This window comes from Schistocerca piceifrons, chromosome X (assembly GCF_021461385.2).
Source record: "Schistocerca piceifrons isolate TAMUIC-IGC-003096 chromosome X, iqSchPice1.1, whole genome shotgun sequence".
Taxonomy (NCBI): Eukaryota; Metazoa; Arthropoda; class Insecta; order Orthoptera; family Acrididae; genus Schistocerca; species Schistocerca piceifrons.
In genome coordinates, this window is record NC_060149.1 from 821,923,524 (window position 1) to 821,949,941 (window position 26,418).

A 26,418-nucleotide genomic window follows, 5' to 3' on the forward strand; every position below is an offset into this window, starting at 1 on the left:
ATCCTGTAGGTACTCACTAGGAGTGATAGTGAATGCGAATTCTCTGATGTCGATAGCAGTGATTAGTCTTCAAGGGAATCTCTAAGCAATAGTCCTCAGGCCCATACATCAGCTGGTAAAGCACACTAGTTTGATGTTTCTATATGATGTGCAGTTGGTGGATATTCAGAATCAGAAGAATCAGAAAGTGGCAGTAAAACACTTCAAAGAAGTGCATGCCTTAGTGACCTTTTTGATTGGGAACAAATCAATTTCCTGCAATTAAAGCAAGTTTTTGATGAGTCAGCTTAAGGGCACAAATGTTAACTGGTTAATGACTCCAGCATTCTGTGATTTGTCATGATATTCTCATCAAAACACCTATTTCACTTTATAGCAGATGAAATGAATCAATTTTGTGTGTACACCAAGACAAACATTCCTGAATCTGTGCATTCTCAACTGTCAAAGCAGAAAGCTACTGGATTTGGGGAACTTTAATTGTTTTGTTGCTATTTCCTTTCTAACAGTCCAGTTAAAAAGATAAAGTAATTATTTGTGACATGATAAACTTTTAAACACCAAAGTTCTTTGAGAAATTATGTCCTGAAACCGTTTTATTTTACTTCCGCGGACACCTCACTTTAGTGACAGCTCTGCGAGTACTGGAGGCGACAGTTTGTTTAAAATTAGAGATATTTGCGATATAGTTCATATGAAGTTTTCCAGTGTGTTTATTTCACATGATAAGCTTTGCACTGATGGTAAGTCTCTTGATGTTGAAAGGTTGATTATCTTTTAAACAATTTATTCTGTGGAAGCAAATTAGATTCAGAATAAAGACGTTTGTGTTCTGTGATTATCAGACTGGATACATTTTGGATTTCGCTGTATATACAGGTGCAACAACAGAAAGTGGTTTCCACAATTTAGGGAAAAGTGGTGACATAGTGGCAGCACTTATGAGACCATGTATGCAACAAGGGCATACTCTGCTGACAACTGGTATTCCAGGCCAGACATGTTTCTCTGGGTTCACAACCAGGTGTGGCATTGTTCGTAAGAATGGGCACAATGTTCCAAAACTGCAAAAGAAATTGAAACAAGGAGAAACTGAGTTTAAGTCAACTGACAAGATGCTTGCTATCAAGTGATGTGATAAAAGAGAAATGTGGATGTTGACAACATGTAACACAACACAAATGGTTGAAACGAAGAAGACAGAGAAGACTGGGGGGGGGGGGGGGGGGGGGGGGGAAGAAAAAGAAGGGAAAAAAAAAAAAAAAAAAAAAAAGGAAAAATGTACGAAACACCACTGTGTGCCTAGCTGAACTCTTTATTCAAAAGTAAACACCAGAGGCCTGAACACAACTAACCCATTGTTTCACGAGCCGAAGGTTTCCCCTTTGCCAAAATTCCTGTGATGTGGCAGGAGCCAGTCCTCCACTGTGTCCTTCAGTTCATCATCAGAGTTGAAGCGCTTCCCTTCAAGATATATTTTTAGAGGACCAAACACATGGAAACTGCAAGGTGCCACATTTGTGCTGTAAAGTGGATGCTCAAGCTAGTCCCACTTAAACTTCAGCATTACACTTTGGGTGACCTTGGAGATGTGTGGGTGCTTGTTATCATGGAGCAGAATCACTTTCTGTGTGAGCAGCCACTGTTTGCTCTCGATGGACTTGCATAGGCTACACTGTGTCTCAGTACACATCCAGTGTTAACGGTTTTTCAATGTTTGATGTATTCGGCGAGTATTAGGCCTCAGATGCTGAAAAAGATGGTGAGTACCACCTTGCCTGCTACAGGCACAGCTTTAAATTTTTTATGAAGAGGTTACACCTGTGCAAAACCACATCAGACACTACATTCGTGTCTTACTACATTAAACCAAAGTGGCATACGCAAATTTCAACCTGTTCAGGTTGTTACGACGTTTTGTACCTTTTCATCTGAACACTTCCCACACATTACAGTTCGAGTGTGTGTACAGTTGACAGTTGTGACACGCTTCTGGGTTCATACATACTATGTGTACAAACCAGTGTTCAGATGCTTTAAGTTTTGGAGTCTGAAGTACCTCCCCACATGATCAAATATGCTAGCAACAAACAGGCTTGGTGTTCTACAATATCTACACTTTATGTGACGTAAATACACGTGATTCACTTCACCAGTTAAACAGAAACTGGAAATATTCATCACTCTTCAATGTGATGAAATTATTGTAACATGATACAAAACAATTATGTTTGGGTACCTTGATTTTAAGCCTTGAAAATTGACTACAGGTGTATACAAGAATTGAATGCACATATTGAGTACTGTAGAAAGTACTCAAACTATTCAGTTTCCTCCCTTTGGAGCACCAGACCAAATGAAGAAGTATGTTGGCAAGAAACTGACTTGCTGTTCTGTTTCAGATGATGTTATATCTATTTGTAGATTATGTAATTATGTAGCATACGTTGCACAGGTAAAACTGCACTTTTACACATTCGTCTTCTAATGATATGTCAAAATTAATTCAATCTAATATACACAATTATATTCATGTATCACAATTTTTGGCTGTGACTACTGTAGTGACACGAAAAGGATTGAAAATACATACTGCACTTTTTACGAAGTATTTAAACACTAAAAGATTCCGAGACGTAAGTGTCTCTCTCTAGGTGAAGTAGTATGCTGGCATCATATGGATACGATTCTACATATGCAGCAATACTTACTCCATGAATGTAGTAAATACACAGCTTACATATTATCAGTTAATAAAAAATTATATAGATTCACCTATTAAGGGTATCATCAAAGTATCCCAACATAAAGGAAAGATTTTCGTATTTGGAAACATTGATCTCTGGTATGAAGTTTGTATCAGAACAAATCATTTTATTTATATACTCTTAAGGTATTCAGATGCATCAATAGTGTGTTTCAGTAAACACTTCGTTTCCCTTTTGAATGACTTATTGTGCCAGCATGCACCAAGACAGAGACGAACTGAAAAGAGTGGATATGCAGACTGTACAGCATTTAGCTCACAAGCTATGGCTGAAATATTCAAAAGGAGGGCAGAAGGCTGCTGTAGGTTATTCAGCAGGCCAAAAGCTGTCCCCACAGAAAGAACGTCTGTGGCAGCAGAAGGGTTAATGGTAACACTATTTTTAGACTTCCTTTGTGGGAAACATTTAAAGGTAAATTTTTAAAATTTTGGCTTTGATATTGTCATTTGTTGATACTTTAGGAGAAGTCTTGCAATGGTATAACATTGGAGTTATTGATTGCTTCAAACATTTCCTTCCTGGTAGCGCACTGCTTTGATTAATATGTACCCATCTGCTAGTTTACGCATACCTGTTTCTCAGCAGATGCTGTTTCTTAAAAAGTTTCTGATGTCATTGTTTGTATATTGAGGAGGGTCTCTGCTAACTTTAGTGGTACTGTTAGAGAGACATTTTTGCAGAGCTTGATCAACTATTGCTTGAACTGGAGACTGAAATCATGAAGTGGATTAAATGATTCCAGCTCGTATCTGAGAAATGAATCCATATCAAATTGTTAAATGTATTCTAAATGAATACACAAACACATTGGGGTTTTTCAGCTCTCCTGCTCTCACTTTGTTAAGGGATGTCACTACTTGTGCACACCTGTACTAACAATGATTAGTAGAAGTCCTCCTTTCAGTATCGAATGTTTTATGCTTTCCAACAGTGGTACTGTATTACAGTGACTCAGGTTAACACACAACGCAAGACTTGATTAATAATAGGAAACCAATTCTTCGGAAGACTGTTACGCACTTCTTTTTATTTTCATGTTCTCTGTTATTTCCAAGTGCCTGTATTAGAGAACTTTTTAGAAGGAGTTTCGAAATAGTTTTCTCTCTTTTTGGCATTGCAGGAAATTTCAATGCTCCAAATAGTGTTAATATTTGGAACAATGTGTTAGTAGGACCGTCCCCTGCAAAGTTGAATGTAATGGAGGCTGTCTAATTTAGAAGGGCATGATGCATTCTTTTGCATTTTAAGAGAGGATTCAATTTAAGAAATTAATGTTATGTGCAAACTACAAAACCCCAACATTCACCAAATCATGTGGGAGACGTATCAAAAAGACTGCAAAATTATTAGAGCATTTATCAGTAAAACATGAAAGAATCTGTTGTAAATGCTATGGGTTTCTTTAAGAAATGCCATACCTATCTACAAGTTTTAAAGATGCTTTAGCATCTTCACTATGCTGCTTCAATTTCTTCTCAGAAACCATCTCATGGGGACGAGGATCTGGTAGCCCACTTTGCCTCAAAGTTTCTCTAACTTCATTTACTAGGACTGATGCTCTCTTGCAACACACCTCCTTAGGCAGTAAGCTCTCCACCTCAAACTCTACTTCCACAACTGAATGTTTAATAATTGGTTTGCTTGCTTTTATTATTTCAACTCTGTTAAGTTGAAAGGCATCCGACAACTGTGTAGTTACTGGATTTTCTGTAACAAAAAAAAACAAATATTAAATAAAATTAAATAGAAAGATCCTTAGTCATTTCATTTGACACAAAATGTATGCCTCCTGTAAGACAATATTTACATTTTATGGATTTTGCAGTATTTTATGGATTTTGCAGTATATTTTGCTATTTATGTAACTAACTCTTCCCAAAATAGTGACTCATATGGTCTCAGTTTCAAACTGAGTACAAGCTTCTTATTAAAACTGGAACTGTTACTCTTTTATGATATAGTACATTCTCACTGATTTGGCAATAACCGGTGAAACCTTTATTTGCTAAAACTGAGGAAACCCACAGATTAAACAACAGTTACATACGTTTCAAAATATTTTGACATTTGTGATAAATATTACTATTAAAGTACAATAAATGCTAACAGCAGTAACCTACAGCTTTGTAATGTGTCACTTGTGTGTCCATTGGCAGTACTACACATTTCACCTCCTAAAGGTACAAAATAACCAACAAATATGTCAATTTACGAGATCATGCTGAAAAGTAATGCCTTCAAATTTTTTGTTCTCCTCTCAATATTAGTTAAGGTATGTCATGCATATTACTAGGTCACCTTCCCTGCTTCACTGACCCAAGTTGCGGCCTACCAACACTAGAGGGCTTCGAATTGTAGCATGTAACATGGTGGTGAGTAACCTAACTTATGTTGGGTGTGTGAGAAATGGCATGCTGTAATCAACTTATGAATTCGAAGAGGTCATTCAAACACGGTGGATGAAAGGTCATTCACACATGGAGCACTTATCCTTCAGCATGACAATGCCAGACCACACACGAGTGCTGCGACCTCTGGATTCACTGCCTTTGATCATCCTCCATACAGTCCTGACTAGACCCCATCTGATTTTCATTTGTTTCCAAAACTCAAAGATAACTTTGGAGGACTTCACTTTGATAGTGATGATTTGGTGCAAGCATAAATGAGACTGAGCGTCCATCAAAAATGTCAAACATTCTACAGGGGACCGAAAAGCAGACAATTCAGTTAGACAAAATTTTAAGTAACAAGATACTTTGTAAAATATTTGAACATTGAGTTCACTTTTTCACCTTTTCTCTCGTCATGGGTACCAATGAATAAGTATGCTCTATTTTCACAATCTCCAGGAAAAAGTAAGAATAGCTACACTGTACATGTACAACACTATTTATGGCATTTGTTTAATTGAGAAACTATATGTACATACTGTCAAATTCTTGTCATCTTTTTTTCTCCAAACAGTACAATTACACACATATTGTAGAACAGTATTGTCCTCATTGAATTAGTACGTCATGTAACAGTACAAACAATGATCTTAATAAACACTCCTATGTACTATTCTTTGAAACACTAAGTTTTGATCATAGCACATTTTATTTACAACAATTCTTGTCAGTTACACATTTTACTTCTATACATCAATTTGAAAAGAAAATCATTAATTATTGTTTGTCATAATATTATGACACACCCTGAAAACAGCACACACAAAGTAGGCTGAAATGCCATGCAGACATCACAAATGGCAGCAAATCTCTTGAGAACCGTGACTGCAGCTGCAACTTCAGCACCGGGTGGTGGTGTCGTATCATCATGTTTCACCTCACAGCGTGACATTAAAGTGCCATCATTCTCTTCTGTATCATCAGCGGTATTGATGACTGGTTCTTCAGCAGGATCAATATTATCTGGTTGCATCCAGTCTTCTAATTCTTCTATACTGACAGTAAAAGAGGGCACCAACTGGGTTTAAAGTCTGCAGAAGGGCAGCATCAGAATCAAAAGTTTTACCTGATTTATAAGTTCAGATGTTGAATCATAGATTTCCTCGTCAATTTCAATGGTGGTATCAGCTGCTGCCCAGGCCTTCTTAAAACAGTTAGTTATGGTGTCTGTTGTAATTTCATCCCAAGCAGCAGATATGTTGCTGACATCTTGCAATACATTACAATGTGGAACTGTTTCTTGTAGTTTGATTACACTGCTAGCAGCCCCAATAAGTTGACTTCTGTAATTACACTTCACTGAGGCTATTTTTCCTCAGTCTAATGGCTGCAGAGGGCTCACACTGTTAGCCGGTAAGAAGATGACTTCTTCTACGTTCAGAAATTCCAGGCGATCTAACTGATGTGCCGAGGAGTGCTCCAAAGTTAGCAAAATATTTCTCTTCCTCACTGCCATTTGTCGTTGAGCCTTCAAGAGCCAGCTACTGGAGAAAGATTCGGTCATTTCAGCTTTATTGTTATTCTCATACTGGCAGGCAGACTGGATAGGTTGAATGAAATTACGAGTACAATGAAATCCAGACCATTAGCTGCTTACAGGCATCGATAAATATCAACAGGGACAGTTCAAAATGTGTGCCCCGACCGGGATTCGAACCTAGGACCTCCTGCTTAGATGGCAGATGCTCTATCCGACAGAGCCATTGAGGACACAGAGGATAGTGCGACTGTAGGGGCTTATATTTGGCCCACTATGCTCAGGGGCACAACAAATGTAGTGTGTGGACAGTAAGTTGGAAATGTGGGTCTCACGGGAAGCACGCCAGATATAAGTCCCTGCAGTCACACTATCCTCTGTGTCCTCGATGGCTGTCGGATAGAGTGCCTGCCCTGTAAGTAGGAGATCCCTGTTCGAGTCCGGGTCAGGGGGCACAACTGTCCCCGTTGATATTTATCAATGCCTGTAAGCATCTAATGGTCTGGATTTCATTGTACTCCTAATTTCATTCTTCGAAAGCCGCACAATCATCAACGGTATCTGTTCTTTCGGACATGTCCAAATGAACAGATACCATCTTCATACGGATAGGTTGAAGTTTTTAAAATAATGTGGATTCTTGTATTTTACATTCACTAATGGTTTGAGCTTCTCAGAACAACCTGAATTACAACATAAGACCAGTGCCAGTCTCTACATACTGTGTTTTCCTCCCTTACATTTTTTGCCCTTGACCTGTAGGGTTATTCAGGCATCAAGTTATAGGAAACACCAGCTTCATCCATAATACACATATCTCTTTGGTATGAGAAAGTTTGGACTGAAATTCTCCATGTTCACTCATTGGCATCTTCCTCCTTTACTCTATGTTTCTCCACACAGACAATGACAGCACTGTGATTTTATGCCTATCCTGAAAATGCCTTAGCCAGCCTGCGGAAAACACAAACCCGGAAATTTCATTTTTCTGGGCCATTTCATTATCGTTTTCTTGAAGCATGAGGCTGGAACACTGAATTTGCTGTGAGCAAATGTGCTGGAACCATTCAAACAACAAACCCCTCTCTTCCCCCGCCCTAGCCTCTTGTGCTAGGGAATGACACATGGGCACCAAAAAAGTGATCATGCCATTGTCGTGAAAGTACAGAACAGTAACACTATTGAGAAAAATTTTGTGACATGCGTAACAGAAAGTACCATAGTGCACAGCACTACATATGTACATACTTTTATGTTTAGATGAAGAGTACGATACAGAATACGTAATTTAGGGACCAAAATTTTGTTTGTAGTACAAATTATCCAAAATTTGGTGTAAGCGGTACATTTTTCAATGTAAATTGGCTGGGACTGAACAGCTAGTATGAGTTAACTGAGTTTGCGGCATATTCGATTTCAAATTCTACTGTATTAAAAGTGTTCCCTTATGGAAAATGGTCACTCAATAAATCTTATTCTAAGTTTCACATTGGTCAACATATTTCATTGAACATGAATTACTTTACCAAATAGTAGGAATTTCCCCCAAAAACATCCTGTTGATTTCTTTTAACAGGATCCAGTTTCAAATTGAGGATGGTTTTGTCTGTCCACTTATTACATATTTCTGTCCCCGTGTACCACACTGTTCCAACCATGACCCATGGGGCACAAGCACCTGTCAGCTCATATTGGGCAGGCACAGATGGTACGCTACAGTCCAGTGGTATTGATGAATCACATTCGTAACTCTGCCTGTGGGCACCCAGCTGCCAGCTTGCAGACAGTATACTGTGGAGTCTCAGCATATTTAGTGCAAGAAACACGTACTTGCCTTTATTTATTGTGTTCCAAATACGGGCGAACTTATTTCCTCCCCAGAAAATTGTTGTGCCTAGGAACGAAGAACATGGTTTTGTAAATGTATAAGGGGGGAACAGTTAGGAGCTTTAGTTTTTACAGCAGTATCTGCTATGACAATCATCACAAGAGAATGAAGCCTAATTTAATGGGAGCAATACAGCTGTACAATCAACATCCTCCATTCTAATGCTGTTGTATACTCATGATGTAAATACCTAACACTAGAATCAAGTAACAGACATTCTCCATTCTAACACTAACACTCCGTAAGAACATGTTTTGTTCATTTATGAACTGTGCAAACAAATTCTGGACTATGAAAAATCACAAAATTCTCACTACACGCACAGCCACTACAGTGTGTATATCAATCACTTATGAAACCCCAGAATGAGATTTTCACTCTGCAGCGGAGTGTGCGCTGATATGAAACTTCCTGGCAGATTAAAACTGTGTGCCCGACCGAGAGTCGAACTCGGGACCTTTGCCTTTCGCGGGCAAGTGCTCTACCATCTGAGCTACCAAAGCACGACTCACGCCCGGTACTCACAGCTTTACTTCTGCCAGTATCTCGTCTCCTACCTTCCAAACTTTACAGAAGCTCTCCTGCGAACCTAAACATCCCCCAGGCTGTGGCTAAGCCATGTCTCCGCAATATCCTTTCTTTCAGGAGTGCTAGTTCTGCAAGGTTCGCAGGAGAGCTTCTGTAAAATTTGGAAGGTAGGAGACGAGATACTGGCAGAAGTAAAGCTGTGAGTACCGGGCGTGAGTCGTGCTTCGGTAGCTCAGATGGTAGAGCACTTGCCCGCGAAAGGCAAAGGTCCCGAGTTCGAGTCTCGGTCGGGCACACAGTTTTAATCTTCCAGGAAGTTTCACTTATGAAACCATTACCATTTTTCACTTCTGTGAACCCATTCAACAACAACAACATTATAGGTGTGGTTAAGCTTCATCAAGTGTAATCAGTTAATCTATAATCAAAAAGTGCTCTTTTCCAAGCCACAGACTATATGAGGTAGCATCTCCAGCAAACTTTGTCAAGGAAGTGCTGGGCTGTTTCAACATACCAAAAATCCAACAGAATAACTGTAGTAAAATTTCTTCAACAAAAGTACACTAAAATTATTCATGGACTGAAAAAGAAGCTTCTTCATTATTAACATGCTTGGAAAGTTCCATCAGTTTATTTAATACCTGTAGGCCACGATTAGTGCAACTCAGTATGGTTAAAAATGTTGAAGAACGTATTGGTCACTATTCACATTGCTGAGGTTGGAAACCTATACATTACAGATAGGAAATCATTATCACTCAACTGTCAAACTCGGAAAATAAACACAATGGCATGCCTAAAATCATTTGTGTTTCCAACTAGACAGATTGGTTGTGCCACTCAGTAATTTAACAAGAACTGCACACTGAAATTATTTTAATGTGTAACACCACATACATGTTCAACAGAATGTAGCCCTCTGCACGTAAGTCCACATTATGTCTTTTTTTTCTAGTACTCAGACACACGACTTCAGAAACACATCAGGCACTGGCTGAATGCATGCAATGATTGATTAAGCTGTCATGAACCCCAGACTTGGTTTGAACGCCACAGTGCTTTACTAGGTGTTATCCTAACGGAGCTGGTATGCCCTTGCTTTCCTCCCACCTCTGAAATAACTTACACAGCAAGTTACAGGAGGACTCCAGATGTAACATTACATTTTTCACATTAATGAACATTGCTAGCAGTGATAAGTGACTAGAAAAATCCTAGGACATATCAGACTTTTGGATCCACGGACTGGCACATAACCACTGAGACAGTCTAGACACACTACAATGTTGCTACATAATCTCAATGCCTCTGCAAGCCAATGTCACTGCACAATTATGGTATTCTGTTCACAAAACTGATAAAGAGTAACTCAAGGCATGAAAGGTTATGTGTAAAGAAAATTCTAGAGATTGTGGCTGTTAGTTATGAATCATTACCTGGAAATGAAATATTTACACACATATTTGCACAACTAATTTCGTATCCGGAAACAAAGCATGACTGTGATTGTTTCTGAAACTGCAAAATACACGAGGAAAGGTTTTACTGCTAGGTACATTTACTAGTATTTCTCAATAATGGGATTAGACAACAGAAGTATTTTTAAAAGCACAGAAATAATAATTTAATGTCACTTTTTAGGTTCTATGGTATTGGGAATGGTTCTGAAATTGCACAACTTCTGACATTTTATAGGTTACTAGCTACACCCAAACAATGTAATTCATTGTCACCCATATCCACATCAAACATTTTACCTGAAATTTATAAATTGTCCGAGCTTTTTGATACACTACACTTCTAACTTCCCATTTTCTGAGCTACTGAACAGTTTGCTCTCACCTAATCTTCTGAACTTGACGTCCAGAAGAAGCAAGTAGTACTCCATGAACTACAGCAATTTTTTTTTTTTAATTGTCAATACATTTTACAGTCAGAACCACATTAACTGTACATACACTACACGACCAGGTTAATCACGTTTGGTGGTTTGCTAACTATTGTGCAATATTCTCATCAAAGAAGGGAAACTACATGGTATGTAGTTTCAACAGAACAGGCTCATGTAAAAAGCTGGTCTTCACTGCACTGTTAGAAGTATTGGGTGCTGTTGCGACTTGTAAAGCTGGGGTTGCGTTGTGTGCAGGATGCCGGGCACAGAGTATGGACGAGTGCTCCAGTTCATGCCTGGATGCATCAGTGACAGTGGTATCTGCAGTAAGATTTCTTTCTCATGTTGAGTTTACAGAATCAAAGTGTCTTCAGGGCAGCAATCGGCAGCCAGATACAAGCATGTGCCTCAAAGATGCCTCATCAGGGAGATGTGAGCCATGGCCACCTGCTGCGCTGGTAGGGTGGTGGTGGTGGTGGTGGTGGTGGTGGTGGTGGTGGTGGTTAGTGTTTAACGTCCCGTCGACAACGAGGTCATTAGAGACGGAGCGCAAGCTCGGGTTAGGGAAGGATTGGGAAGGAAATCGGCCGTGCCCTTTCAAAGGAACCATCCCGGCATTTGCCTGAAACGATTTAGGGAAATCACGGAAAACCTAAATCAGGATGGCCGGAGACGGGATTGAACCGTCGTCCTCCCGAATGCGAGTCCAGTGTGCTAACCACTGCGCCACCTCGCTCGGTGCGCTGGTAGGGATGGAGGCGGGGGGGCGGCGGCATATGGGGGTAAAGGTTGGCAGCACATCAGTCTTCTCCGCATCTGCAATGTCCCAGTAGGCAGTAACAGCAGACCACAGCTGTGATAGGTATCAGGTTGGCTGCGTATCAGTGTTGCACTCAGCTAGTGTGTAGCAGGCAGACCATTATCAATCAGCTTTTCTTGGTTTCACTGAAACTCAACAGATCGTCATTTTATCTGGTCCTAGTGACACAGAAAAAAATGGCAGCATGATTGGAGATGCCTTTGAGCTCCAAAATTCTCATTACTTGAAGGGCCGAGCCTGCACCTATGACATGGTGACTCTGGGTGTATGAATGCATTTGCCCCTATTTATCGGTCCCATCAGTGCCTCTTTCCTAGCTGTGATAATTCAGTAATTATGTTGGGGCACTGAGCTTGGGTCTTTCTGTTTCTGCTTTCCTCACTCGGAGATTGTGTGGCAAGGCTTTCTTCATGCCCTGATGTCTGTTGCATTGGTGGTATGTCTTGATGACACTGCAATTGGCACACCAACACAGAGCTATTCTTCTCTATTTTGAGCTTGACTAGCAGAACTTTAAAAAATTTAAACATGTACAATAAAAATATTCAGCTACCCAACAGTGCATACACGGAGTTAAACAGAAAAATACATTATACGGCAAACCTTTAAAGTAAGGCATTGGTGCCTGTTGAGCAGTCAGTTCAATAACACAACAAAATTAAGTGCGATGACCCTTGCAGAGGAAGAACTTCATTTTAACTGTAAGATGTATAAATTATTCTTTATTCTTTACCAGTCTTGGCCCTAGCAACCATCATCACAGGAAATACATTAGATGTACAAGCAATTTATCTTTCATTTAGATGAAGACAAAGTCCTCAATGTTACATGATGTTTAATTAACCATATGTTATATATCACAACTCAAAGCAGCAAAACAATTCCCTCACTATAACTCACAACTGAGTATGAAAGAAATAGTGTGAGAACTGATCACCGTTAAATAGAGACCATCAATGTACACGTACTTATGTAAGAACTTCGGAGAATACAATGCGAAGTACACCATATCATATTCGATTAAAGTTATACAGAGAGAGACACTGTCAGCAACCAGAAAAGTGGAAATGATATACATATACCTTAGAAGATAATATTAGAATGTATAAGTGTTGTCAACAGTGTGTAGAGGCACAGTATTCATGGAAATACAATGAAAATATCACTCAAAAATTAGTACTTATGAGTAATGGGATATCTGAAGAGTAATATACTAACTTACATTCCATACAGCCATAGATCCAACAATAGGACTCTAATGTTTCGTAAATCATAAATTTCCAGTCAATACCCTAGCAATAAATCTGTTAGTTATCAGTAACACACACATCATGAAAATACGACATTTATAATACTTGCAACTATAAGGTTATGTCAGAATTAAGTACACAGAGTTTTGTACACTCATTAGTACAAGATAATTTAATCATATATTGTGTATAATACCATGTATAAAGTTACATGAACAAATATCTGTTAATTTCTGAAAGGGCATTATGTAGATAAACGGCAACAGTTTCCAATTGTAATATTATAGAACTTGTACATCAAGTGCTAATCGGTAATGATACAACCTAGGTACTGGGCAGCAAACATTTAAATTACAAACATTACTAACATGACATAAGTATACAGATGACAAAAATCGGGGACAACATAAGATAATCAATAAGTATGAACTGCTGTATATGTTGCCGAAGCAGCTGTCTCATACTATTAGTATTATTTCACTACATTGGCTGACAATAACAATTTGCAATGTCAAGAATACAAATTTCTCTGTTAAGTAAATACTGGTACATTTGTACAATGACAAAAACCTGTATAGAAACATCAGAACGACATGTTCACTTTAAATGTAGCAGCATGAACTATGCAGCCAAAAAGCTATCAAAGATTCTATTGTAGTATGAACCTGAATCTCAGGTAGCAACCATTTAAATAATGGATACTATATCACTTAAGCTAGGGGTTAATAATGACAAAGCTCCGGCACCACTGACCTATATGTTGAGCACTATATCCTCGTAAGTATAAAGAACAGCTAAGCAACTGTCAAGTTTAACAGTGTCATAACTAGGCCTACATGTTTCTTCCTCTTTGAAGGCGATAGAACTAATGGTAAAACATCAGAAACCTACTCACTCAAGTTTAGAACTATAGTGAAGTTCTCTATAATTTCTAAATTACAATGTTGCCAGTGTGGTATTGGACAATACAGGAGCATATGTATGATATTATCTAAAGGAACAATGTTGACCAATAACAAAAATTTGAAATTGTATTATCATACAACCTAAAATACAGACTCTAATCAGTTATCTCATACCTAGAGATCTGGCACTAGTCAGTGAAATCATGAAAATCAATAGCCTAAACCTTGGTACGTGGATGATTTACACATCAGGTCTGTACAACATCAAAAACAAATATTTTTCAAACTAAAACATTTGTACATACAGGATGTAAGTTACAATATTACACTTTAGGTATCCCATTATTCATAAGCAATACTCTTTGAGTGATATTTTCATTGTGTTTCCACAAAAACTGTGTCTTCATACTGTAGACAACACTGATACATTGTAATATACTTCTCAGACATATGTGTATTTTCTTCCACCTCTTTGATTGCTGGCAGTGTAGATCTTTGTATGTAACATACATTGAATGTGATACAACATATTCGCATTGTATTCTTGAAAGTTCTTAATGTGTTAGTTGACAGTCTCTGTTTAACTGTGATCAGTATTTCAGATTTATCTTTGATACACAGTTGTGAACTGTAGTGGGGCCAATTTCATATGCTGTTTGAGCCATGATATACTACATATGGTTAAGTAAACACCTTGTGACTTTCAATTCATCTACAGGAAAGATCAAGTGCTTCTCCATCTGTTTTACTGCTTTTATTAGTACTTTCATATAATTATCTCACATACTTGTTAACCTATTCACTTTATCTTGTGCGTACATTACATATTTCATTTTTGTTGAAAGTCTTCCTGCGATGATGGTCACTAGGGTTGAAGCCAGCAAATAAAAAGAATAATCCATACAGCTAATAGCCAAAATGCAGTTCAAGTATCTGACAGCTGTATAAAGCCACCTCACTAAATATTCCTTTTGGACACACTGAATATACAAAATTATTTTGTTGGGACTGATAGTAGGCCTTCCTTTACTGCAGGCACTGAATTTGCATCAAAATGAATAAAATTTATTATAGGCATTACGTAATCACTAAATTTATTCTGCTGAAAAATTTGAAACTCCATAGGGAGTTTTTGAATACCAGCTCCAAATTCTCATGTCATGCTTTTGACCACTGTCAACAGCAACCACAGAAATCCACAAAGCATTAGACAAGATTATCATTAGGAATACCTCTATAGGCTTTGTAACAATGACCAATATTTTAACCGAAGAGTTCACTTTCTCTATACCTCTAATGGCAACATACATTATATAATATCCCTGTTTCACACTACATAATTGAAAGACTGACTGGATAGCATATTGAATCATCATATGCTCAAATCAGTTTGTATTGGGAACAGGAATGAACAGTATCAATTTTGAAAATATAAGGATAAGCTGCCATTGGATCTACATCAGGGCCGGCCAGAAATTCTGCACACGTGCGGTGCTCCTGCACATGTGCAACTTCCGGGTCACAGTGTGCACGCCGCATGGCCACAGCCGTCAGCGTTCACGTAGTGCATGTTTCTTGGCACAGATGTCACTTTACCCACTTGCTGGTATACTCTGTACCGGCGCATTCTAGTGCTCTTTCCACAGCTTGCAAGCCAACCATGGGAAGGTATTTCACGTATTAAACATTTAAAATACTGTCACAGTCTACTCATTGAGACATCTACTTTTATGTTAACAGTTTAACCCAGTAAGACAAGTAATACAGTTAACAACCGTGGATTTTATTAAGGCAGCTTGACTGATGGCATGTAAATACGCGTAATGTTTCTGATCAAGTATTTAAGAAAGAGAGCACTTAGCAACTTCCAACGAACCTTATTCATGATTTCAAATAACATTAAAGTAATGCAAGGTTTCCTATAACTAATTCTCGGTTACCTCAGTTACACCCACATAATTTCTGTCTCACTGACCTCTCGATGATCACCTGTAATTTCAATACCATTATTGTTATATCTTTCATCAGTTCTGTCTGAAATCTGCATAATAACCAACAATTAGATGAATGTTATGTTTTATCGACTTCAGCTGAGCATAGCCCTTCACACATTTAAAAAAAAAAAAAAAAAAAAAAAAAAAAACCCCTAAATGTGAGTCTACATTGGAACAATCGGTTTAATGACCAATTTTCCTGATAATAATGTAACCTGGAGCAGAATGAGGCAATAATGCACAGTTAGTAAACAATAATTTTTAATTATGAAAGGAATAAATCTAAACACGTTTATCACTGGTCATGAGAAATGATATAGTTAATATTGGGCACAAAAGCACGGCTCATTGACAAGCGCAAGCTGATGCGAAGCTTTTCACCACTTATGCTTCATCGAAACCTTGTTTTATTCATTTTCATCACCGAGAAAAATGTTTCACAAACATATGTCGACCCGAACATGATGGACATAACTCTCGCAGCTTCTCAGTGCAGGCGTGGAAATTCTTGTTATGAAAACTTTTCGTAGAATTCTCTTGTACTTCGCACGGCAAAGAACTTGTCCTTCAGTCTTGTATTGCACTGTAGGTCTATCAGTTCCATCTGTAGATCATTTGGATCATTTTCAACTGACGACGAGAACGGTTGAGCAAAGAGGCAAATGACAGGAGACAAACTCTTTAACATCAGCAAATCGTGCTTGAAATTTTTCCTTAATTTTTATAATTGTTGACACGTATTCTTGATATCTAGCAGTTTCATGGACCAGTCGAAGAGTCGGAAAATGTGCAGTGTTTTCTGTCAATAGCTGGCTCCCTAAAAGCGCAAGCTTCCTTTCAAAGGCATTTACTTTTTCCAACATGTCAGAAACTAAATTATTTTCACCTTGCAAACTGACATTCAGGCTGTTCATGTGAGACGTAATGTCCACGAGAAATGCAAGGTCTGATATCCAACAAGGGTCTTCCAACATAGGTTCACTTTTTCCCTTCTCATGTAAGGATGCTACTATGACCAACCGTAAATCAAAAAATATTTTCAGCATTTTACCTCAACTGAGCCAGCGTACTTCGGTATAGTAAGGTATGTCGCCGTACTCCGCTCCAAATTTCTCCAAGAACCGCCGTAACTGGCGATGCGTAAGCCCATGTGTAGGCACAACAATTTGCATGACGTTTGCTAACGTTACTGATTTTGCACACAGCGCCTCTCGATGCAGAATGCAGTGAACTCCACACAACGCCTCGTCTGTGCGCCCTGGCTTTTTGCGCATCTGTGCTATGAGTCCTCTCTGATGGCCTTGCATTGATGGTGCTCCATCTGTGGTCACTGAGACTAACCGATTCCAGTCCATACCGACACCATCAATCGCTTGCTCGACAGCTTGGAGTAAGTCTGCACCTGTAGCAGTCCCTTTCAAAGGTACTAAGTCCAATACGTCCTCTGTTACACAAAGTGCGATATCGACACCTCGTATGTATATCACAACCTGGGCTGTATCTGTAAGATCTGTTGCTTCATCGAGCGCAACAGAGAAAGCAACAAAGTCTTTAGCCTTATTTATTAGCTGCCTGTGCACATCGCCAGCCATAGCACTGATACGTCTTGTCACTGTTTGTTTGGATAGACTGATTTCTTGAAACCTGCTAACGTCCGTGGGACACACAAGTTCTGCAGCATCAATCGGACACCATTTCACAAACTCCCCTTCAGAAAAGGGTTTCCCAGATTGTGTAATTCTTAATGTGATTTTAAAACTTGCTCGCAGTGAAGATTTGGTGTGGTTGTCATTCTGGAAAATTGAAAACAGTAAATTTTACACCGTGCATAAATGTAATACAAGAAACTAAGAGTTCAAGAAGTAACAGTTACTTTGACATACAGTAAAATCGAGTTGATGTGTCTCATCCATTTTCTGAAGAATATTTAATTTTTATTGCCGTTCTTTACTGTTGAGTACACTACACTCGTCTTTGTGGTATGTATTGTAGTGTCTTTCAATTGAAAACTTACGCTGGCCGCCTATTATTCAGCGGTACAGCAAACACTGAGTTTTCGCCAACGGCTACAAAAAAGAATTGCAGTTCCCAGTCATTTTTAAACGACTGAGAACATACATCTCCCGTCCTTTGCTTTTGCACAGTACCTGTCATTTCTCAGCACTTCTCTGTTAAGGTTACGGTCACCAGGAGTAAACAAGACTGGGTATGTTGCGCTCTTGCTTGTACCACATAAATGGGGAAGTGGAGCCGCCGCCGTTCATTTAGGACACATGTCTAGTAACAGATGTCGCTGTCGCTCGCTGTGGCACACGTGTGCACCTGTGCAGCACTTCCGCACGTCTGCACACTGTGCAGCGTTTGGCCGGCCCTGATCTACATAAACACAACACTGTGCCAGCCCAGGTAGTTAGTGACTTTCACTCCTGATGATGACGGTGGAGACAGCTATCGAAAGCTCGAGTGTTTTACTCAAAATGACACTCCTTGTAAACTGAGAACATTTTGTTGGAGACATATAGCTGTTACCTTGCAATGCTGGGCACAATAAGCTGCAGCCTGATCTCTAGAATGAGAACCAAACAAATACGTAAAACTCTTAGCATACCTGTTCTAAAATATGCCAATGAGAATTGGACATTAACAAATTTGAAAGAAGTAAAACCAACAATATTTGGAAGTAATATGTTGAGAAAGCTATTTGGAGGAATCCAACATCAAATCACAGCAGAACTGAGAAAACTAACAAACACTCAAGTCTACAGTTTATGTGAAGTGGCACAAATCACACCCAACATTAAAGCTAGGAAACATCGTTGGATTGCAAGGGTACTTCAAGCTCAGGAAGAAAGAAAAACCCATCGCATGCATACAGAATACCCTCAGGATGAACATCTCTTGGTAGACATAGACTATTTGACGTAAGATAATAAATAAAAATCCTAGATGAGAAATTAAATGCCAAAACAGGACAACCTGGAAAAGCACTGTCAGAACAGCAACTAATAACTTTCAAAGCTTACAAAACTCTTCAAAAACAAGTATAATGCAAAAGTAAATTAGGTGAACTCTTATTCAATATTTTACACTAGCATGCTGTTACATTTTCCATTCTCTCAAGCTGATTATTCATGCATAATTAAATTTTTTTATACCATGTGTTGCAAGAAAGAATAATAATGCAAAAAAATCTGTTGCTTACCACTACTAAATTTTATAAGCGCACTCATCATTTCATCAAAATAGAATATTCTGGTCTGACAATTCAGATCTTTTGCACCTGCAATTTTTGCACAGGTTCTGATAAACCTGGAAAAGAAAATAAAAAAATTAAATTTAAGAGGAACTGTAACCACACTGTTACTATGAGATAAAAGTTGAAGAATGCTAATTCTATATCTCTCAATCCATTTTTTTTCCATCAAAGCAAAGTGAGAACCATGTGACAGAGAAAGGAGAAATGCAGGACAGGTGTGTGTGTGTGTGTGTGTGTGTGTGTGTGAGAGAGAGAGAGAGAGAGAGAGAGAGAGAGAGAGAGAGAGAGAGACTGGGGCGTGTGGGGTGGGGGATGGCGGGTAGAACATTCCCTTCTATCCTCAGATGAATGTGATTGTCGACTGTTTAACGAAGTTTTTATATATATATATATATATATATATATATATATATATATATATATAAAAAAAACAAAGATGAGGTGACTTACCGAACGAATGCGCTGGCAGGTCGATAGACACACAAACATACACACAAAATTCAAGCTTTCGCAACAAACTGTTGCCTCATCAGGAAAGAGGGAAGGAGAGGGGAAGACGAAAGGAAGTGGGTTTTAAGGGAGAGGGTAAGGAGTCATTCCAATCCCGGGAGCGGAAAGACTTACCTTAGGGGGAAAAAAGGACAGGTATACACTTGCACACACGCACATATCCATCCACACATACAGACACAAGCAGACATATATATGTCTGCTTGTGTCTGTATATGTGTGGATGGATCCTACACATTTCACAGTCGAAAACAACATTCACAGAGTGATGAGCAACAGGTCAAAGTTAGACACTGTTGCTACCCCTGGGTGTTTCAAACCTATTCTAAAGACATCGGGGGGGGGGGGGGGGGGGGGGGGAGGGAGGCTGCAATCACACTTAACATGGTTTGATCCCTCTGAAGTGTACTGCAACTACAATTTTTGCTCTGGTATACACGGTAGAACCACCAGGGACCGTTCAAAACTATTCGACAAAATCTGAATGTGGTTCGAAGTAGCAAAGGGTATTTTATGCTTTTTCAGCCCTCCTGATTCAACCCTGCCCCCCTCCTTTCCTGTGCCATGATCATAGGGGTGTGCAACATTAATATGTGTGTGAATAATACAGCAAAGGGTCCTTTTAAGACCCTCCCCTCCAGTTTGGCAACACCTGCAGTACCACCCATGCACCTTTGTTGCGCATGTTAAAAATGTACCTGTCAGAAACTTCGACATCCATTTGGCTTCCTGGCTGCTGTAGTGCATGAGGGTTAGGCAACCCATTCAACAGGTTTGACTGTCCTCTGGCACTAGAGCAGCCGTGATGCTGAAGAAGTTCCAAAGTCTCTGAAAGCTGTATTTTTAACTTCCTCACCAAACTGTGGGTGGCAACAAAAGAGTGTTGCCAAACAGAGACTAGGGGGTTGGGGGGGAGGGGGTGTCTTAGAGGGACCCTTTGCCATTTTATTCATGCACATGTCAGTGTTGCATCCCTGTGATCACACCACAGGATGGCAGAGGACTGAAAAAACATTAACACCTTTTGCTGTTTCAGATCACTTTCTAATTTCATCAAATGGTTTTGAATGATCCCTAGTGTTTCCACACTATATACCAGATCAAAAATTGGGGTTCCACTATACTCCATAGGGATTATATCACATTCAGCAGAGTTGCAGCCCCACAATGCTTTTAGAGTGGGTTTGTAATTTCCAAGAGTGGCAGGGAGTCTAACATTGTCAAGAACGTCGTCATGTTGATCACCACCCAGTGAACTGTAGTTTTCGACCACAAAATGTGTAGGAATCAGTGCCCCGATGGAAGGTGAAGTTTCATCGACATCCTTTACGTCATGCCCAAGAGCCCTTTCCATGTTAATTCTGAGCAGTGGTGTGACTGGAATGTTTTCCTCTGCCATTCAGAAGAAGACCACATGTTTTCATGTCTGGATGTCTGGGTTCTGACCTCTATCACAGAGGCATCAAAGAAAAAGCGTGAAATATGAGTAACATGGGATGTGACGACATTCCCATTATGTGACAAATCCACAGTGGCACTGGGCATGATTGGTGAAATTTAGTGCCAATGTGACATCATTAACCCCCCTTACAACTCACATGAACTTCTGCACCGTGGCCTTTGTCTCATGTGTGTCAACACCTTGCTGTTTGCAGCATCCCCAAGCCTGAGGGTAATGGTGCAGTTAGTACAAGTAAACCTGTGAACTGATCTTAAACAACTATCTATACTGAACTGCATCGGATCATCAGCACTGTTTGTGTCTTACCGAAAGTGATGCATACAAACAACCTCAAACAACAAGTAATGTCATATTTGCAGATTTAGATTTTTGCGATCAGCATGCTTATTATGCAAGGGTCTCTCCTTAGATATAAAACAATAATTTAATTTTCTAGATAGAATGACAGACCACCAGTGTTCATTTTTATGCAGGAGGCCAATGGTTAACAGAACAGGTGTGCGGAAATAGCATACTGGCACACCTCAACAGAATTTAGTGTTACACAGAACTATTTTCATTTGATCATTATTTTTGTTTTAGTTTTTCCTCCTCTTTTTGTTTTTACAGGCAGTACAAACAATACAAAAAATAATAAAAAACAATAATACACATTGATCTACTAGAGCAAAATTTCACATAATTTTTGTTTCTCCTAATAAATAAACATTCTACTTAAAAATTAGTGAAGAGAATACAATAAATGAGCTTAGTACATGAAGGTGAAAGAAAGAATACTTTTCTGATCAAACAGAATACTGAAAAGCTAATAGTTAAGAATACTCAGAAAACCAACAATGTTGAAGGAATCAAACAACAATTAAAAACACTACAGTACCTGTCAACTATATCAGTCTTCTTATAACACGAAGCAAGTTCCAATAGTGTTTCAGCTGCTAACTTCAACCAGCCTTCCTCTTCATACTGTAAAAATGCTTCAGCAAGAAAAACACTTGCTTTATGTGGCTCCTCCATTTTTATATAAAAATCAGCAAGATCTCTGCCAACCATGCGAGCTGAACGAAATCTACCAATATGTTTGAATGTCCCCATTGCAAGTTCAGCAAGCTCCTGGACACAGAAATTAAAAATTATTAGCAAGTGCTTCTAATACGTTATTACTGCACATATGGAACTACTTTTCCCCTAAATCTTCACATGCCATTGCTGTTCTACTTACATCATTATCACTCACTTAAAATTGATTCATCACTACTAAATCTGTACACCCTTCACAATAATGTGAAAGTATTATCAGACAAATAGTAAGAGGTAATAATGCCAATATTATCCATATGGTTATCCTAGTCTTTCATTCTTGAAGTTTTATAAATGCACTGTACGTACCAAAAATGAAAAATGATTTTTTGAGTAAATTTAATTTAGACAAGACTAAAAAGTTTAAAATAAATTAATGTGTGTATTTCAATACAAAAAACAAACACAGAACTAATGCAAAATCTGTGTATAACTATGGTTAATACCACGAAGATCACAGAAGTCAGGTGCTCTCACTTATTGATGCCAGTATTACAAAGCTATGTACAAAGTTCTCTCTACATCAGCTTTTCTTTACCGAAAGTTCTGCTATAATTATGTCAACACCATTTACTCTCTTGACCAATAAAACTGCAAGACCATGAAGGTGACATGCAGCAAACATCAAGTTGTTATGAAGTGTACCATATGCTTGGACATGCAAATGATAAGCATTTCAGTGCAACCACAACATCTACATTCTGTATACAAAAAAAAATTACACAGCAGGTTTCTCAATCAGAAATTTGTTGTTTGTGAAAATATCATGTTACGCCTTGTACAAGAAAAAGAAATGTCAACCAGCATGTATCAGAATTTAACAGAAACTGGATTGTAGTCTGTAGTGGTTTACCTTCTGCAAGATTTTAGCCTGTAGGGACTGTGGTTTACTGTTCTGCAATATTACTTCTCATGTCAGTTGGGATGCTGTGACTTCCATGGAAACAAGTAACCGATTGGTTTAGGAAGCCATACTAAATCCCATGCAGGAACTCTGTGGTCTCACATCACTAGCATCCAAGAGAACAGGCATATTGTTCACTAAGCTTTGTGGGGTCATACAACCACATCATGGATCTTGGGTCAGGATGTGGGCTGGCTTCCAGTAAGAGAGAGTGCAAAGACACCTGGAGTACCAAAGGCTGTCAGTAAAGCAATAATTGCTGGGGCTTCCCTTTACACAACAGCAGAGAGGGGAACGACAGTTGTGTAGACTATGAAAACAATGGACACAGGAGTGGCACCACGTCATCCATTCTGACAAGTCCCAGTTCCGTGTACAGCATCCAATGGGTGGAGACTCTGAGGGGAATGAACACTGACAGATGTCACTCATCATTATCACAGGGTCCTAGCAAATGGCATAGTGGTGTAGGGTTCCACTGGGCATACAACGAAACCACTACAGTCAGTAAACTGCACAGCAGCTGTTTTGTTTCTTACATGTTGAGGCTGCCGGCTAAGCCTTGTCTTTGAGGTCTGTGTGACATTATCTGTTGACAAAACAGCACGAGGCAGCATGCTGCCCTTGCTCTCCTGCCCTACCTCACGGCAGAGGGAGTTCAACTATCACCATGGCCAGCATATTCTCCAGATCTATCACCCGTGGAACTTATGTGGTCATGGGTTGCTGAGAGACTGACACAACAGGACTATGATGAAGTATCATGAAATGACATAACCCTATCTGTCAGCCGTGCTCAGTTGGACTCCATGCCAAGCCAGGTTAGAGCCACTGTTGCTGCAAGAGGTGGCAGCACTGTGTACTAAATTTTACACCCTGCAGTTTTGATGACCAGTACTGTATGTAAAGCCACCAACACACTATGCTAACTTTTTTAAAAATATGTGTCATCCCACCTCTGCCTCATTCATCCCTTCAACTAACATGGTCTCTCTATTTTCTGTTCTGCAACCATTACTGTTTCATTTTAACTTGAGATTTTTTTGTCAGTGTTTTACCATTTGTTGTTTGTCTTATATTCTGTGGATTACTTCCCCTGATACCTATGTACTTGCTTTAATGCAGTTTCCACCACCAACCCATTCCATGATGAACACTGCACAGGCCTGAATATTCATTAACAAATAGGGTTACTTAATTTAAAGACTGCAGGCCACCTGGGAACAATGTAACTGTGTGTGTACACATGTGAGTGCATGTCACATTAGGTAACTAATGGAATACATTGTCCCCAAGCTTAGCTAAACGTTCAGTGCCATTGATCTGCATTTTATCAATGAATTAACCTTGTTACATCTTATTAATTATTCTATAGACAAGGCCACACTGTCAAGAGTATATCTCCGCAGCTCTGTAACAAAATGTTACTTTTTTATGGCTCAAAGAAGTAGCTTCACTCCAAACATGAAGCAGTTTCTACCTGAATTGTTCTTTACCTTGGAATCAAGGAACATTTCCATCACATGTTTGACTAATGCTATTTGTTCTTGCACAGCCCCTATGGAGACTTCCGCAAGTTTGAACACTGTTGACATCACATTACATGGCTATCCTACAGAGCTACAGATACAGTAGATCAGACCCAATGGTGAACTTAACTCTGTTTTCAAGATGCTCACTTGTCATACTCCATGCCTCTGTAACGAAAGTATTCTACTGCGAATTATTGGCTTTAAAAACTAATTTTTTTAGTCAGTTCCCAATATTATTTAGTTCTTATTCTTAGCAGAAATGTAAAAGTCACAAATATGTCAAGGGTCATTTACACGCTCAGGTTTGTTGAAGACCACCATGTCCTCAATGACTACCTGCGCATCTTGTTTGCAGTACTCAATTCACATTCACACCTTTCAATCACAAGTTCACACAGTCCAGAAGCAGTAGTCTGATAGTGCAGAGTATTTTCTGGCCATGGCCATATTAATTAAATGAACTTATAAGAGAATTATTCTGTGTTGTGCCAATACTTTGGAAGTTATATAAAGAAGAAGACTAGTATGGAGAATATGGACAAAAGAGTGGCTTCAAACACACAAAACTCTCTTGCATATTAATCTTTTGAAGGCATTAATTATTGAAGAAGACTCGTTTAACTACCTAGGACAAAGAGATATTCTTTGTGTTGTTGAAGTATGTTACACTGCATATAAGAAGAAATGGTTCTGTAATGAGAAAAATCAGTAAGTGCTTATGAATGACCTACAGTAACATTGAGGTACTTGGCAACTAGCAGAAGTTTTGTTGATCCAAAATTTTATGCTGTTTTATCACCTTCCTTGTTGAGCCACATCTTTCTGGAAACGTTTCATGCCATATATGAAGTGCTAAAGTATTCACTCTGGTCCGCATCTATTCAAGCAATTCCCAACTCAACACAGGCGGAACACAGACAGTAACGCAGACAAATTTTTCAGTTGGCGATTCATTCACTCTTAACGATTTGTCTGTATGAACACTGACGGTACAGATGAGTCAGTGCCAATATCTGAGTGTGTAAAGGACCCTTTAAAATGATTGATTTTTTTTTTATTTTTTTACATGCAACAAACAAAGCAAGCGTTAAACTAACCAGATAATGTTTCCTAAAAGCTTCTTTTGATGAAAGAGCTTCTTTCAGTTTGTCAGTGGGCGTTGGCTGTTTGATGCCTGGAGGTGGATCTCCCATACCAGCTGAAAGTAGCACTACAGTATGAAGCTGCTCACTTGTAGGTTCCAAACCCGGCGTAAGACCACACAATTCACCCAGTTCTCTCAGCTGTAAATGCAAAAATTACTAGTTGTGGCGACTGGTTAATGTAGCATAAACAATGTTTTCATGAAAGCAACTAAAATTACCTAATTTCAACTTTTCCTAACTGCACACCGCATTAGTCAAATAAATGTGCAAGGGCAAAGTAATAGATGGCGTAAAGTAAGAGGTGCCATTTTTTCAAATAAGTAAAGTCAACTATCAACTTTAATATTAAGCAATTAGTAGGAATTAAAATCCATGGAGAATAAATAAAAACTTTGAGGTTCACCAATGACATTGTAATTCTGTCAAAGACAGCAAAGGACCTGGAAGAGCAGCTGAACGGAACAGACAGTGTCTTAAAAGGAGGATTTAAGATGAACATCAACATAAGCAAAACGAGGATAATGGACTGTAGTCTAATTAAATTGGGTGATGCTGAGG

General features: G+C 38.9%; 1 protein-coding gene across 1 annotated transcript in view; it reads right to left on the minus strand.

Annotated features, from left to right (window-relative positions):
* The window catches only part of LOC124722897 (trafficking protein particle complex subunit 10), a 166,905-nt gene that overhangs the window by 115,174 nt on the left and 25,313 nt on the right, over nucleotides 1–26,418 (minus strand). The window contains exons 8-11 of the mRNA XM_047248038.1: nucleotides 25,813–25,998; nucleotides 22,080–22,312; nucleotides 19,177–19,283; nucleotides 4,187–4,475 (exon numbers count right to left, since the gene is read on the minus strand). Coding sequence (XP_047103994.1) covers nucleotides 4,187–4,475; nucleotides 19,177–19,283; nucleotides 22,080–22,312; nucleotides 25,813–25,998 — 815 coding nt within the window. The remainder of the gene's footprint in view (nucleotides 1–4,186; nucleotides 4,476–19,176; nucleotides 19,284–22,079; nucleotides 22,313–25,812; nucleotides 25,999–26,418) is intronic.